The sequence below is a fragment of the Anarrhichthys ocellatus genome, unplaced genomic scaffold (genome assembly GCF_004355925.1).
Source record: "Anarrhichthys ocellatus isolate YVR2014 unplaced genomic scaffold, GSC_Weel_1.0 scaffold52, whole genome shotgun sequence".
Lineage (NCBI taxonomy): Eukaryota > Metazoa > Chordata > Actinopteri > Perciformes > Anarhichadidae > Anarrhichthys > Anarrhichthys ocellatus.
In genome coordinates, this window is record NW_022280082.1 from 1040657 (window position 1) to 1053561 (window position 12905).

General features: G+C 43.8%; 1 protein-coding gene across 2 annotated transcripts in view; it reads right to left on the reverse strand.

The window, feature by feature from the left end:
- Positions 1 to 590: 590 nt before the first annotated feature.
- Positions 591 to 12905, reverse strand: part of prox1a (prospero homeobox 1a) — a 32702-nt gene continuing 20387 nt past the window's right edge. The window contains exon 6 of one of the 2 annotated variants that reach the window (XM_031870329.1): positions 591 to 5853. In XM_031870329.1, the coding sequence (XP_031726189.1) occupies positions 5668 to 5853 (186 nt within the window). In that variant the 3' untranslated portion in view covers positions 591 to 5667. The remainder of the gene's footprint in view (positions 5854 to 12905) is intronic. The other variant, XM_031870330.1, reaches the window with a different exon arrangement.

The following is a 12905-nucleotide window of genomic DNA, read 5'->3' on the forward strand; positions in this document are numbered from 1 at the left end:
TTTCTTAATGCAAAATAAACGGGAATGTGTCATGAGAACAAAATCTTTCTTTAGTATTTTACATTTTTGTTAAATATTTTGTATTATTTCTTAGAATTTTTGACATTATAACATTTCACTAGTTTGAACGTCTACACACAAAGAAATACAGATACACAATACATTGGTTTGAGCTGGAGCTGATACAATTAGTTGATTAATAAATTATTTGATTGACAGATAAGTAATCTGCAACAATTATTAAAATGAATTAATCATTTTAATATTTAATAGAAACATGATCTGGTCGTGGCTTCTCAAACTGTGAGGATTTGATGCATGTTTTCTTTGGGTTTTGGATTGTTGGTTGAATATAACAAGCTATTTGAATACATTATTTAGACAAAATTATTTTTTGAGATAATTGGCAGATGAATCGATAATCCTAAATAATCAGTTGCAGCTCTATAGTTAAAGCTCAAATTTCGAGAGGTTTGTCTTCCTGCTGTTTTCCTAAATGTTTTTCTAAGTAATTAACTTATCTTTATTTAGTAGATATATCTTTTAAGCTTAAGAGCTGAGAAGACTTAATTTTGTGTTTGTTTATGTGTGTACCTGGCGATTGTTCATCTGTAAGGAAAACTCGGCTGGGAGGTTGCTGCTCCGCTGTCCCCCCCCACACACCCCTCATTACTGCATTGAATCACTCAGAGAGCAGAGCGGCGCAGATTCACTCAAACGAGACAAAATAACTGTACAGTAAATACATAAACTGTAGTCAGTGATGCAGTTGTACTGTAAGTAAAAAAAGTTGAGTAAAAAGATAGGATATATCAGGTAATACCGTATCTTTATATCATTCAAATTACTTTCTTTCTATTAATGATCTATCAATCATCTCACTCTCACACACACACACACACACACACACACACACACACACACACACAGTTTTTTGTGCATGTACCTTGTAGAAAGTCATATAAATAAACCACAAACAGCAGATGTTTTCTACATTTTTTCATTTTTATTTCCATTTTTTATTCATTTTGCACAAGCTTGCATATATACTGCACATACATTCAGTTCATAGAGGGTGAAGGCACGAAAGGCAATTTGACTACTGGTTGTTTTTGGGCTGGGCCAAAGCAATACAGGGGAAAAAATCTCAAGAGAAAATACAAAACTGCTTCAAACTTAGTGTCAGCTTTCTAGCTCACCCTCGGCCCCATCCCGGAACAAAACAAAACAACCTTTTTTTTTCTTCAAAACTGTCCAGTTCCGTTTAGCTGCCAAGATTTCCATTTTATCATTTATCTCAATTGAATGAGCCCGCTAGAATACAATTTTAATTCAATTTTAGGTAGATAAGGATTAAAATCTTTTAAATTGGTTCTACTTAATGAAATGCAGTACAGCCTTCCCTGTTTGAAAAACAAAAGAAAACAACATCAAATAAATTAGGATAAATTAAACCAATAAATTACACAAAATCTGCAAGACAAATAGACACCAATAACAGAAAAAAAACAGCCATGTCATGAGTTTTATTTTACAACCTGTGTAACTATTCAGGCTGTAATTGAAACATGGCTGTTCCAGTTGGAATTACTGCACTAGCATTGAATAATAATGTCATACAAAAAGCATCAACAAAACACTATTTACATAACATATTGCTAAGTTACACAAAGGCAGTATTTATCACTGTAAGTCCACATCATTGATATTTACAAAAAAAAGAGGAGCAATGTAATAATAATAAAAAAAGACTACTGAAAGCATTGAGAAACAAATAACCCTTTCAAACAGGTCAGAAAACAGATCAGAGGAAATTGTCGCAACACACACACACACACACACACACACACGCACGCACACCAAACACACGTTGCCAACGCTTAATGAGAATCATTTACATGTCAGGATGGTAATCCCAGGGGTGGGGGAGGGGCCACAGTGTTGAGAATTGTGTCACTCACTGGTTCACAGGTTCTCATAATCGGTCTTTTCTCTCACACAGACACACACTCATATACATCTACACACGCAAAATGCAAAGCGTACAGAAATTCCACAAAAGTCCAAACTTTTCCCGACCGTTTGAACCCGGTAAAAAAGGGTATAAATCACTTCTCTTTTTAAACTGTTACTGTACAACATGTGCCCCCTCCATGACACTAGTCTTCTGATGACAATGAGTTCCTGTCTCTCTCTCTCCTGGGTCAAATCTAGAGCTATACGCCGGAGGCAGTCTGCCCTCGTTTTTTGGACGAGACCTGGGTCCCGCCAACGGGCCGCTCTGTGACATCATCATTACCCGACCGCTAGTCTAATGCATCGTTCTGTCAGCGAAAGTTAAAGAAACGGATGCTGGTGCAACTTCAAGGGCACTGCCGACGGGAAACAGGCCCCCGTTAAAGGCATGGCAGGGGGGGAAAAAAAGAAAACCCTCTCCTCCTCTGTGGGTTTTTGGAAGAGTGGTTATGAGTCCGGTTGGTGAGAGCGGGTCATCGCTCTTTTTTTTCACTTTTCTTTTTTTTCAAACCACTCTCACCCTTCTTTAGCACTCAGAGTGATAATAGAAAAACTGTACAGCTATTCTTTGTTTCATCCTGACAGTATTTACAGAAGCAACAACATTTCATACTCTGAAACAGATTCCACGTTTAGTTTTCTGATCTTGAGAAGACAGTCATTCAGCACAATACAAAAAAAGGTAAAGAAACCAAAAGAAAAAACTGGTCACAAAATCTGCAAAAAAAACAAAAAACCTACAACTATTGCTCCTAATCTACCAACAACTCACTTAGTCAGAATACAGATTTAAACAAAGCCGTCACTAAAAATACCCTCAAGATTTATTTTATGAAACAATTTAACAACAGTGCTTTCAAGGAACTTTTGTATATATTTTTTCCCATAGATTTATCTTTTACAATTCTTAAAAAAGGCTATATATGTATTTCAATAATGTCATCCTTAAAATCAAACGATCCCCAGAGAAGAAAAACTTGACAAAAATATTTTCAACGTGGTATTAAGGTCTTGCTAATCCTTTTTGCACATAAGTCTTCATTATCCTGAATTAATCTTTTTAGGCGCAGGAACTCTAACTTTAGGGCGGGGTTGCAGGAAGGGTGGAGGATGGGGAGCGATAATAATCTGTGCATCAGATAAAAGTGTCCTTTCCTTTCTCTTTTGTTTGTAGTGCTTTAGAGCCCTTGGCTGGTGCTTTGAGACTCTGAGACATACAGGGCCTAGCCCGTCCTTCAGTGAGAAATGTGTCCGGCTCACTCTCTCAGGACTCCCGGATCTTAAGAACACTGTTCGGGGAGGAGGAGAGGGGGGACATAATGAAGGGAGTAGCTCTCTGTCTTTCTCTGCCTCCTTTTGTCAGGCGCTTTGTCTCGCTTAGACAAGTCAGCAGGTTAAGCAACCTGCCCCTTTTGATCTTTTGTGACACACACACACACGCACACAGACACACCATAAGATAATGTCGCCAAGGTGAGATCAACAGCTAGCTCGCACGCACTCTTGAAAGCATTAAAGTCATTGCCTCAAACTTACCTCATCAAAAGGGCAGCTTACACTAACTGCTTCTAAATATTCTTAAAAGCCAGCCCTAGAAAGTCATGTGCAACTGCAAGTGGAAAATCTGGGATTAGAATCCCAGGTAAAAGTGAAAGGAATGATGTTTAACAAGCTGGGCACAGTGGCTTCAGCAGAATCACACGTTGGGTCTTAAAAAGCTGCCAGTTTTGGGACGGAGGGCCAGAGCAGAGGGTCTCAGGTGCGTGTTGCTCCTCACTCTGTGCCTTTGTCCCCGCTCTTTGTGGTGCTGAGAGCTTCTCCATCTACCCCTGGGGTGAGTGCTCACCTCCGACCTTGTATTGTTGCATTGAGAGAGGAGCTAGATCACTCAAAGGCAGGTGAACATCGAGGGAAGCAGCAGTGTGTGTGTGTGTGTGTGTGTTGTTTGTGGGGGAAGTTCCACTTGAAGCCGAATTAAAGAACTGTGTTTCAGCTTATATTCACCTCTCTCTCTGCCCTTCTTTAATAATCTTCCTCTCTGTGATGCTTCTATTTGTTTTGTTTTCAATTATCTACTGTTTCAGCAGCACTGTACTTTAGACTGCCACAGTATTCTGATATATTCAAGTATCAACTGCTGTTGAAATAACTTCATAATGCCATTTACACCTCGTAAAGGCTAATCACAATAAAGGCCTGCCATATAAACAGGCTGACTTAATTTCATACACAAGCTATTTAGTGAACAATGCTGTAAAAAGACAAAAAACTATGCAGTTATTAATATTGTGTATGTTCAGCAATCTGGAACAGATGATTCGACAAATACGATTTATTTGATAGCTGGACAAATGGCTCATTTAGTGGGAGCAGTTTAGTTATCAAAGCGGGAGTGGCTATGGAAATTTAGCCATACAAAAACAGCAGGTCACGCACCAAAAGGCCTCACATCTTATGCATATTTCTATACTTCTGCACGTTTAATTATGGGTGTCTGCCGCCTTACTTCTTTTCCAACACCACTGCCAGACTGGTCCTGTGCAGGAAAGGCTAGTGACTACAGGCGTATAGAGAAGCCCACTGATGGCCCTCCATTAAAATCCCAAATAGAAACACTTTCCAGGCAAGTTACCCCAGACCACCAAAAAAAAAACAAAATAAACAAACCAAAGTCCACTTCAGAGATGGACAAACAAAAACATAAGTAAGGAGAGGGATGGGAAAGGGGGGGGTGGGCAAAATATTTCAGAATCTAAACTCTTGTAATAATATTAATAGCAATAATTTATTTTTTTCTGCAACAGCATCAAGGGACAAACACATCTCGAAGTGCCAATCTTCAGCAAGCAGTGATGACAAATAATAATAATCATAAACAACAACAATAATAATAATCTAAATAATAATGTACACCCAATAAACACAATGCCCTATCTGCAGGGAAAACACACTTCAAAACATGGTAGAGCTCAGTAGCTATTTGAAACCAGTCCAAGTCCCACAGACTAGTGCAGACCGAGTCCAGTCTTAGTCCAGTCAATAACCTCACTAGGCCTTGTTTTCGTGTGCATGTGTGTGCGTGTGACTGTCCTGTTGGGGACATCATCAGTAGCACAGTCTATTGGGCACCCGCTTTGCGAGGACAGTTCATTTGGACACCCACTGGATTGGAGGGACACCCCTGGGTGCCAATCGAAAGTCTTTAGGGAACCCAGCAGTGTTCTTAGTAGTGTAAATGGGAACTTAGGAACTCCTTCCACACACTGAGGACTTTGTTAGTGTCGATCATAAAACAAGCCAAACGGATGATTTCACACCGGCCAAAAAAAGCACCCAATAAGATCAGAGTCTCTTCAGTTCAGAATCATACAAAACAAAACAAATAATAACCATCATGAGAATTATCATATAAGAACAGCAAGACAATAGCTAGGTCGTTTAGGAACTGCCACGGAGGCTGCAGATTGGGAATGCTACTTCATAACTTTCATACATTCAAAAATAATTTTTTTTTTTTTTTAAAAACAGGAAATCAACGGAAAAGTTGAGGAAAAGGAAAATAACAAAAGAGAATATTTTGAAAATCTATGAAATCAGAGAGAAATGAAGCCAAAGCATCGTGCGAGTAGGAGGAGGAGGAGGAGGGGAAATTTACTCATGTAGAAGCTCTTGGAGACAATTGGGGGACTTGAAGACCTCGGGGACCTCGCTGTCCAGTTTGCAGATGACCTTGTAGATGGCCTTCTTCCAGGACGGGTCCACGTCTTTGCCGGCCACGATGGCGTTGAAGAACTCCCTCAGTGTGATCTCTGCCACCTCCAGGAAGCGTTCAGGGACCTTTACAGACGGGAAGGAAAGAAATGATTATTCATCTACGGCAGTATATTCTATGTGCATCTGAAGAAAAAAGCTTTTGAATACATTGCTTCTCTTTAACGAGACAAAACCTGTAAGGCGTCAAAATCATCTAGAATTGACTCAAAGCTCAAAAGTGAATTGTTTTGAATTTCAGGAAGGTTTATCTGGTTTCTATGAGGAACTTTTGCTTCCACTCAGCTTCATCCACACACACACACACACACACAGGATTTCGCAAAATCACTTCTTCCTCTTCACATTTCTATCATTTTGCAGCAGTTTGTTCTTGCATTATGCTTAACACAGCTGTTATCTCTCACCCTGTAGAATATGCTCATATCTTAACAATGGATTAAAACCATAAATGTCCCGTCTCTTGAGTTCCTACTTCCTTAAAAGCCAATTGAGGCGCCAGCCTGAGAAAAGTCACTTCTTGTGAATTCTCAGGTTTCTCACACCTCCCACTTCCCTGCCTGCAACACAGTGAGCGTGACATCTTTATGAGTCCCACTGTAAATCTGTGATCAAACAAGAAAACGGAGCTGAAGTGAAGCGCGGCGGAGAGGTGCTGGCCAAAGAGGAAGTACTAAATGCTTTGGGAACGGGGAGACACGCCGCCTCTTTAGTGTCCCTGACAGCAGCGCTCACCGACACCATGGAGATGATTAGTCTGGCAAAGATCTGTGACACCTTCCCCCAAGCCAACACTCTGTCACACACACAGACACACACACACACAGTCATGCAAGCGTGAGCACACACACCAGCGCACACACCTCCTTGTGCCAAGGAGATGACACATCCTGTACGGTTACAGAGCTCCACATAATGCTAAACACACACACACACACACACACACACACAAGCTACCCTGGTGTATTTGGCTGAGTCTCTTTCCTCGTCTCAAAGCTCCTGGGCGACACAGCCTTCAGGGGTCACCTGCTTGGATAATGCTGACTGTCTCCCTGCCCGCCTCCCATGATGCTCGCACACACACAAACACACACTGTCTCACACACACATATACAGCAGCACCAGCTTGCCCAAACGCCTGACAGTGCGCACTCCGCTCCACTCCTCTCCTCCAGTGTCCTGCAGATACTCATCAGGAGTGTCAGGACACAGCAAGGTTAGTGGCCACTGGAACACACACAAAACGGACATGTACACACAGGCATGCCTCTTCTCACACACACACACACACACTTATACACGCATGGGACAGCCACCCGGCCCCCCTCCGGGTGATGAATGGAGGTTAAGATGCCCGTGTGTCTGGTGTGTGTGCATATCTCTGTCCACTGCTCGAGTGAAAAGGTGAGTCGTGAATAAGGAGCTTGTAAGCTCTGTGTGTGTGTGTGTGTGTTTGATAGAGAGAGGAAACACACAAGCTAACCCAATTCCCCAAATTCGCTTCTGTCCCTCTGCTGGGACAGAAGCGCATATAATTCATTGTTTGGGCTGCTGTCAACTCTGAAATACTGGCACAATGACCCCCGGTACGAGGGCAACTATGTGTGTATGCGCTGTAAATGCCTGTGCCGGCATGCGCAACCTTTTCCCAAAAGACCTCGCTAACGGGCCGGTGCAGCGCTAGCGCCCTAGCCGTTAGACGCAGGGAGTGCCGCATTACTAAGAATATTTCTGCATGGAATTTCTCCTGACGTTTTGACTATAAAAGGACAGCAAAACGCTGACTGCAAGGAGAAAGCAATGTCAAGGAGAAAAGGGTATTGGTATTTCAGATCCTCTTGACTGAGAGCGCGAGAGAGTGAGAATGGGAGGGAGGGAGAGAGCGATGGCAAGAGAAGGAGGGGCTGAGAAGAGTCTAAGGAGAGGGAGCGGAGCGACAGAACAGAGGGAGTTATTCCTGTCCCACAAGCCTTTGTTTTGTAAGTATGTGTGAGTTGTGTATGTGAGCAAGCTGCCTCCTGACCAGCAGTGAGCCATAACTGTTTGCAACCCCTCCCTTGTCCCACTCAATCCCCTCCCTCACCCCCCCCCCCCCCCCCCCCCCCCTCTTCATCTCTCTCTTTCTCTCTAGGGTCAGCTGTTGGGCCTTTGTTCCAGAGGCATTGTGGGGGATTATCCAGTGTGGCCGTTCATTCGCTCGGCTGTCCGGTAAATGGGGCCAATCGCGTGGCTCACAATCCTTCATACATATTTCATAGGGCTTTTTAACAACTTCTCAGCGGAGCCCAAAATTAAAGGACAGATGTACAAAGAGGGGAGGAGAGAGGGAAGGAGGGAGGGGGAAATAAAAGTATAGATGGCGGGCTGAGTGTGTGTGTGTGTGAATGACTCCTGGAAAAGGCAAACAAAGTGACTGAGAGTTCATTTACACTATGTCGGCTGAACCTTTTTCTCTTCGGGTTTCGGTCCACACTATCCAGTGATTTCTCCACCTGAAAAAATGTCTCCAGAGAGGATAAATCAGAAAATGCCATCTTTGCACTTTTGTGTGGAAAAATAAGCTGTTGGTAAAATGATGACGAAAGCCTGCTTAGTCATAGTCAGCGGCTGACAGATAACTGTCTGTCACCTCTAACTTTGTGTGTGATCCCCACTTTCAATGTAAATATAGACGATCACACTGTGCAGGTGTTGTCATTAATCTGCATTTATTTTTAACTGCCGGACTTCTTCACAATCAAGATATGCGATTTGATCAGTATCAGTGTTTGCCTTGTCAACAGGGTGCATTTAAAGTCTGTGATCAAAACACCAGTTTATGGTTTCTGAGGTAACAGAAAGGAGTTTGCACATAATTAAGATTAGTGTGGGAAGTGATGGGAAGCACAAGGACAGAACTGAGGTTTAAACCACTGAGACTGACTGCTGTCTGTCCCGCGCTTTAGCAGTTGTTGGTTGTGTTGTAGAGTTGTATAGTTTGACTGACAAAAGAGAGACAGAAGCGATTTAAGCAATTTTCTACTCTTCAGCTGTTTCACTGTTGTCTGAGATCTTAATGAAAAACAACCTGAAATCCACACCGGTGTGGAAACGTCGTCTTTGCACAGCAGTTTCAAATTTAGCCGACTTAACGTGGAAGAGTCTGAATGAAAGAGGACTAGCCTGACTGAGGTTGACCTCTGCATGTGTCACACACACGCTTTCTGCTGGAAAAATAAGTGGTTTTGTTCTGAGAAAAGGTGCGAGGAAGACAGAGAGGTTGGAAGTGTGTGTGTGTGTGTGGTGACGGGTCCAAAAAAACAAACGCATTCATGAAAAGGGATATTATTGTGGCTCTACCCCTGTGTAACACAATATGAAAGGAAGAAGAGAGGTGGAGGGGAAAAAGGGAGAAAAGAATCAGCAATACGACACACGTTTCCCTGACCTTTGCATCATGCTGTGTGTTGGGTAAATACCAATCAAGAAGAAAGGATGAAAGAAACAGAGAGAAAGAAAGAGGGACTTCTCTGACAAGAGGCAGCGATGAGGCAGTTAATCACTCTCATTCACCGACTCCCCGGCTCTGCCTCACAACTCTCTCCCCCATTCTCTCCACCTCTCTCCATCTCCCTCTCTCGTGACAGGTTGCTTTGAGACAGAAGGATAAGCTCTTTTTCAGAGAGAGGGAATCGGATTTCCTGCTTTTTGATGAGATAATAAAATATGACGGAGGACAATAGGAGCCTGTGGACGGCTTGCTGGGACCTATTCACTCCGGCCCCTGTCTTAAGACTGCTTAGACAAACGTTTAAAAAGGTAGCCAGAGGCCCAAGCCCTCGAATAAAGGCTGCTGTTACAGACACTGTGTGCAAGTGTATGCGTGTGTGTGTGTGTGTGTGTGTCTTTGCATGTGTTTCGGTTAAGCCTGAGAAATCTCTTCTCTCTCGGTGACTCAGGGTTGAGCTGTTTGTTTGGCCAACGTGTTTCTCCCCTTTGCTTTTGGGAACTGTCAGGAGATGTATTGCACCTTCTATTTGCACAGCGTTGGCCAAACAAGATGAGACCCTGGAAGATAAGGCTGTGTGTGTAAGTGAGTGTGTGCGCTAGTGAGCTGTAGCCTTGAAGGATGAAATGCAGGGACACAACATAAGCCCCCGCTGCCAGCCAGGTTAATTCCTAACCCCAACTCAGCCTGGGAATACCAACACTTCCCATGCTTTTCAGTCACTGTATTTGTCTGTGTGTGTGAGACAGGGAATTTATAGATTTAGTTTTGCACTGAACGCCATTGATGGGGTCATCTGGCATTGATGTATACTACGTTTCTTTGCAGTGACTGTATCTTAAGAATATTCTCACTTCTGCTGCCAGCGAAACATATGTTTCAAAACAAGAGCTGAAATTGAAGTTGAGCAGGCCGGTGACATTTCAGTGAGTCAAGCCAGAGCTTCCCGAACCTCGAACACACACTCACAACATAGGCCCCTGTGCCTCACGTATCTGCTCTGATCAATAATCTACAAAGGCCTTGATAAGCTCTTGGTCCACACTGTCACTTTAGGCAAACACAACCCATGTCCCCTTTCTTCCTACTCCCCACGTTGCTTGTCCCCAACCCCCTCTCCCGCTGATAAGACTGTGCCATGGCTGAAGAGTCCAGAGAACAGGCAGAGTCACAGTGGATCCCTCGTTTGATCGCGTCCTTTCCGAGTACTTAATTTCCTTCAATTTCTGAAAATTTCGATTTTCCTGAATTCGTCTCAAATCCTCAAATCTCTCATCCGTTAAGTGTGCGTTTTTCTCTGTGCTTAGGCGAATACTGGGACGGGAAACAGGCCTCAAAGCTGAGCAAACACCAGCCACCCTCATTCCACTGATAGCCTTGTGAACAGGGAGCCTTGAGGGGTTGTTGTGTATATATGTTTGTGTGTGTGTGCGTGCGTCTTACTCTCTGGTGTGTGTGTACGTATGTGAGCATGAGCACTAGCGTCACATGGGCTCTTCTCAAGGTGCACCTCCGCTAGGGAGTCAAGGACAGGACAGGGTCAAAGCCACTGATGAAGTCGCTCTCCTATCCCATCTTCCTCGCTCCTCTCGCCATCTTTACTTACCTCAACCCCCCACCCTTACACACACGCAGGCTGCAAATTCATCTCATGTCGTGGCCTCTTTTGACAGGTATTTCCTCCCCTCTTGCCACATCTTCTCTTTGTCTTATTTTATAGAAATTGGCGGTTATGCCAAGGGGGCTAACTTTATATCAAACCAGGCAACAGACACAGTCAACAGACAAATAATCTGTGCTCAGAAGAATTGCACACAGCAGGGGAAGCCAGAAATCACAGTTCAAGCCCTTGTTTAGAGACTTAAAAATTCATCGTCTGAGCTTGTATGGTAGACACAGGCTGAGAGAAAGCGATCTAAATGAAGGGGGGTCACAGAGCGCTGTAATGGGGCCCCTGGAGGTCAGAAAGTCAACCCGGCACAGAGAGACAGAGAGAGCAGGAGGCAGAAGGGAAAGAAAGGAGCAAGGGAGTCTGGAAGATAGGAACAGGACATCTGGAGAGGAAGAGAACAGAGGGAGGGAGGGAGAGGAAGAATAGAAGGGTAGGAGGAAGGAGGGTGTGGGTGGGTGGGTGGGCAAACAATAAAGGATGGAGAGCAAGGAGCTGCCACGAAGGAGGGAGGATGTATAGAAGGGGAAAGGAAGGAAGGGCAAGTGAGAGAACAAGATGGCAGGAGAAGAAAGAAATATAATAAACTGCAGATTGAATTGAAGGAGGGAGTTTGGCATCAGCAGGGGAAATAGGAAGTGTGTGTAAGTGTGTGTGTGTGTGTGTGTGTGTGTGTGTGTGTGTGTGTGTGTGTGTGAATGGGGGGTTGCTTTGACACATCTGCAGCTCTGATGCACGCCCTGGTCATTTTGGCATGAGTCCCTTTGCCATGCTTCATTAGTCTCACACACACACACACACCCACACACACACGGAGGAAGACCAAAATGGTCCAGAAATAATGACATAATCAGCAGCTGTGCCACAGAGCAGGCTGCCCCTCACAAGGTGACCAGGGACAGAAGGAGGGAGGAGAGTGGAGGAGGAGGGGGAGGAGAAGGGGGGGGGTGTTACAGGGAGGAGAATCAATCGTTGGATGAGCGCAGTGAGAGGATATGTTTGTGTGAGCAGGTGAGAAAGGCGGAGAGGGGATCATGTAGTTCTTTAAGTGATTCCTTGCTACCCCGGGTGCCCCAGGCTCTACACGCAGCTCTGGTCATTTAATCAGTGCACAGAATGAAGTGGCTTATTCTCACATACACACCGACACGTATGCGTGCGCACACACCACTCCGGGAAGAAAAGACCTGTCAGGCTACGTCAAACGGGGGCCCTCCAATAGTCCCCGGCTATTCATTGAGAAGCAGATGATCCTGCTCTCTATTCTTTTATTTCCTTAACTCTTCCCACTAAGAGAACTTAAAAGCCAAGATAAATCGCAAATTATGCTCATGGCACAGCGAAGGTTTGCGGTAATATCTGAAGAAAAAGAGCAACTGGGGTACCGTGACCTCACTAGTTTTGTTACCAGTCTTTCTTTAAACGGTTGGTTTACCCAAAAAAAACCTTCCTCACTAAGTTCTTGTGGTATCTAGCCTTTCAGATCGTTTTGGTTTTATTTGCGCTTGTTTTTACTGTTGAACATTGTCAACTAATTTCTATTCTACTAGTATCAGGGTTGAATTGTTTTAATGCTGTGAGCACCACACATTGAGTACCATTCACTTCAATTGTATCGGAGCTGCATAAAAAAATCTCAGAGATGAATATCCCCACACCTGGGTAAATGAAACTGCGATTCGGTTCAAATGAATGATGAATATGAACACAAGACAGCGCCTCTCCTCGGGTCATCATTACTGTCTTAACTGAACCATCTCTGCAGAATCAGAAGAAATCAAAAGCTATTGTGTTTACTGGCTCTGGTGGGAAAAGCAGGTTGCAGACGCACATACGCGCACATGATTGCATGTGGGAATACAAGGAAGGCATGTACTCTACTTATTATGTTTCAGCTGTATATGACAAACAGCTGTAATGTGCACACATGATAAATGCAGGGGAGTTTGGTGTACTTCAACC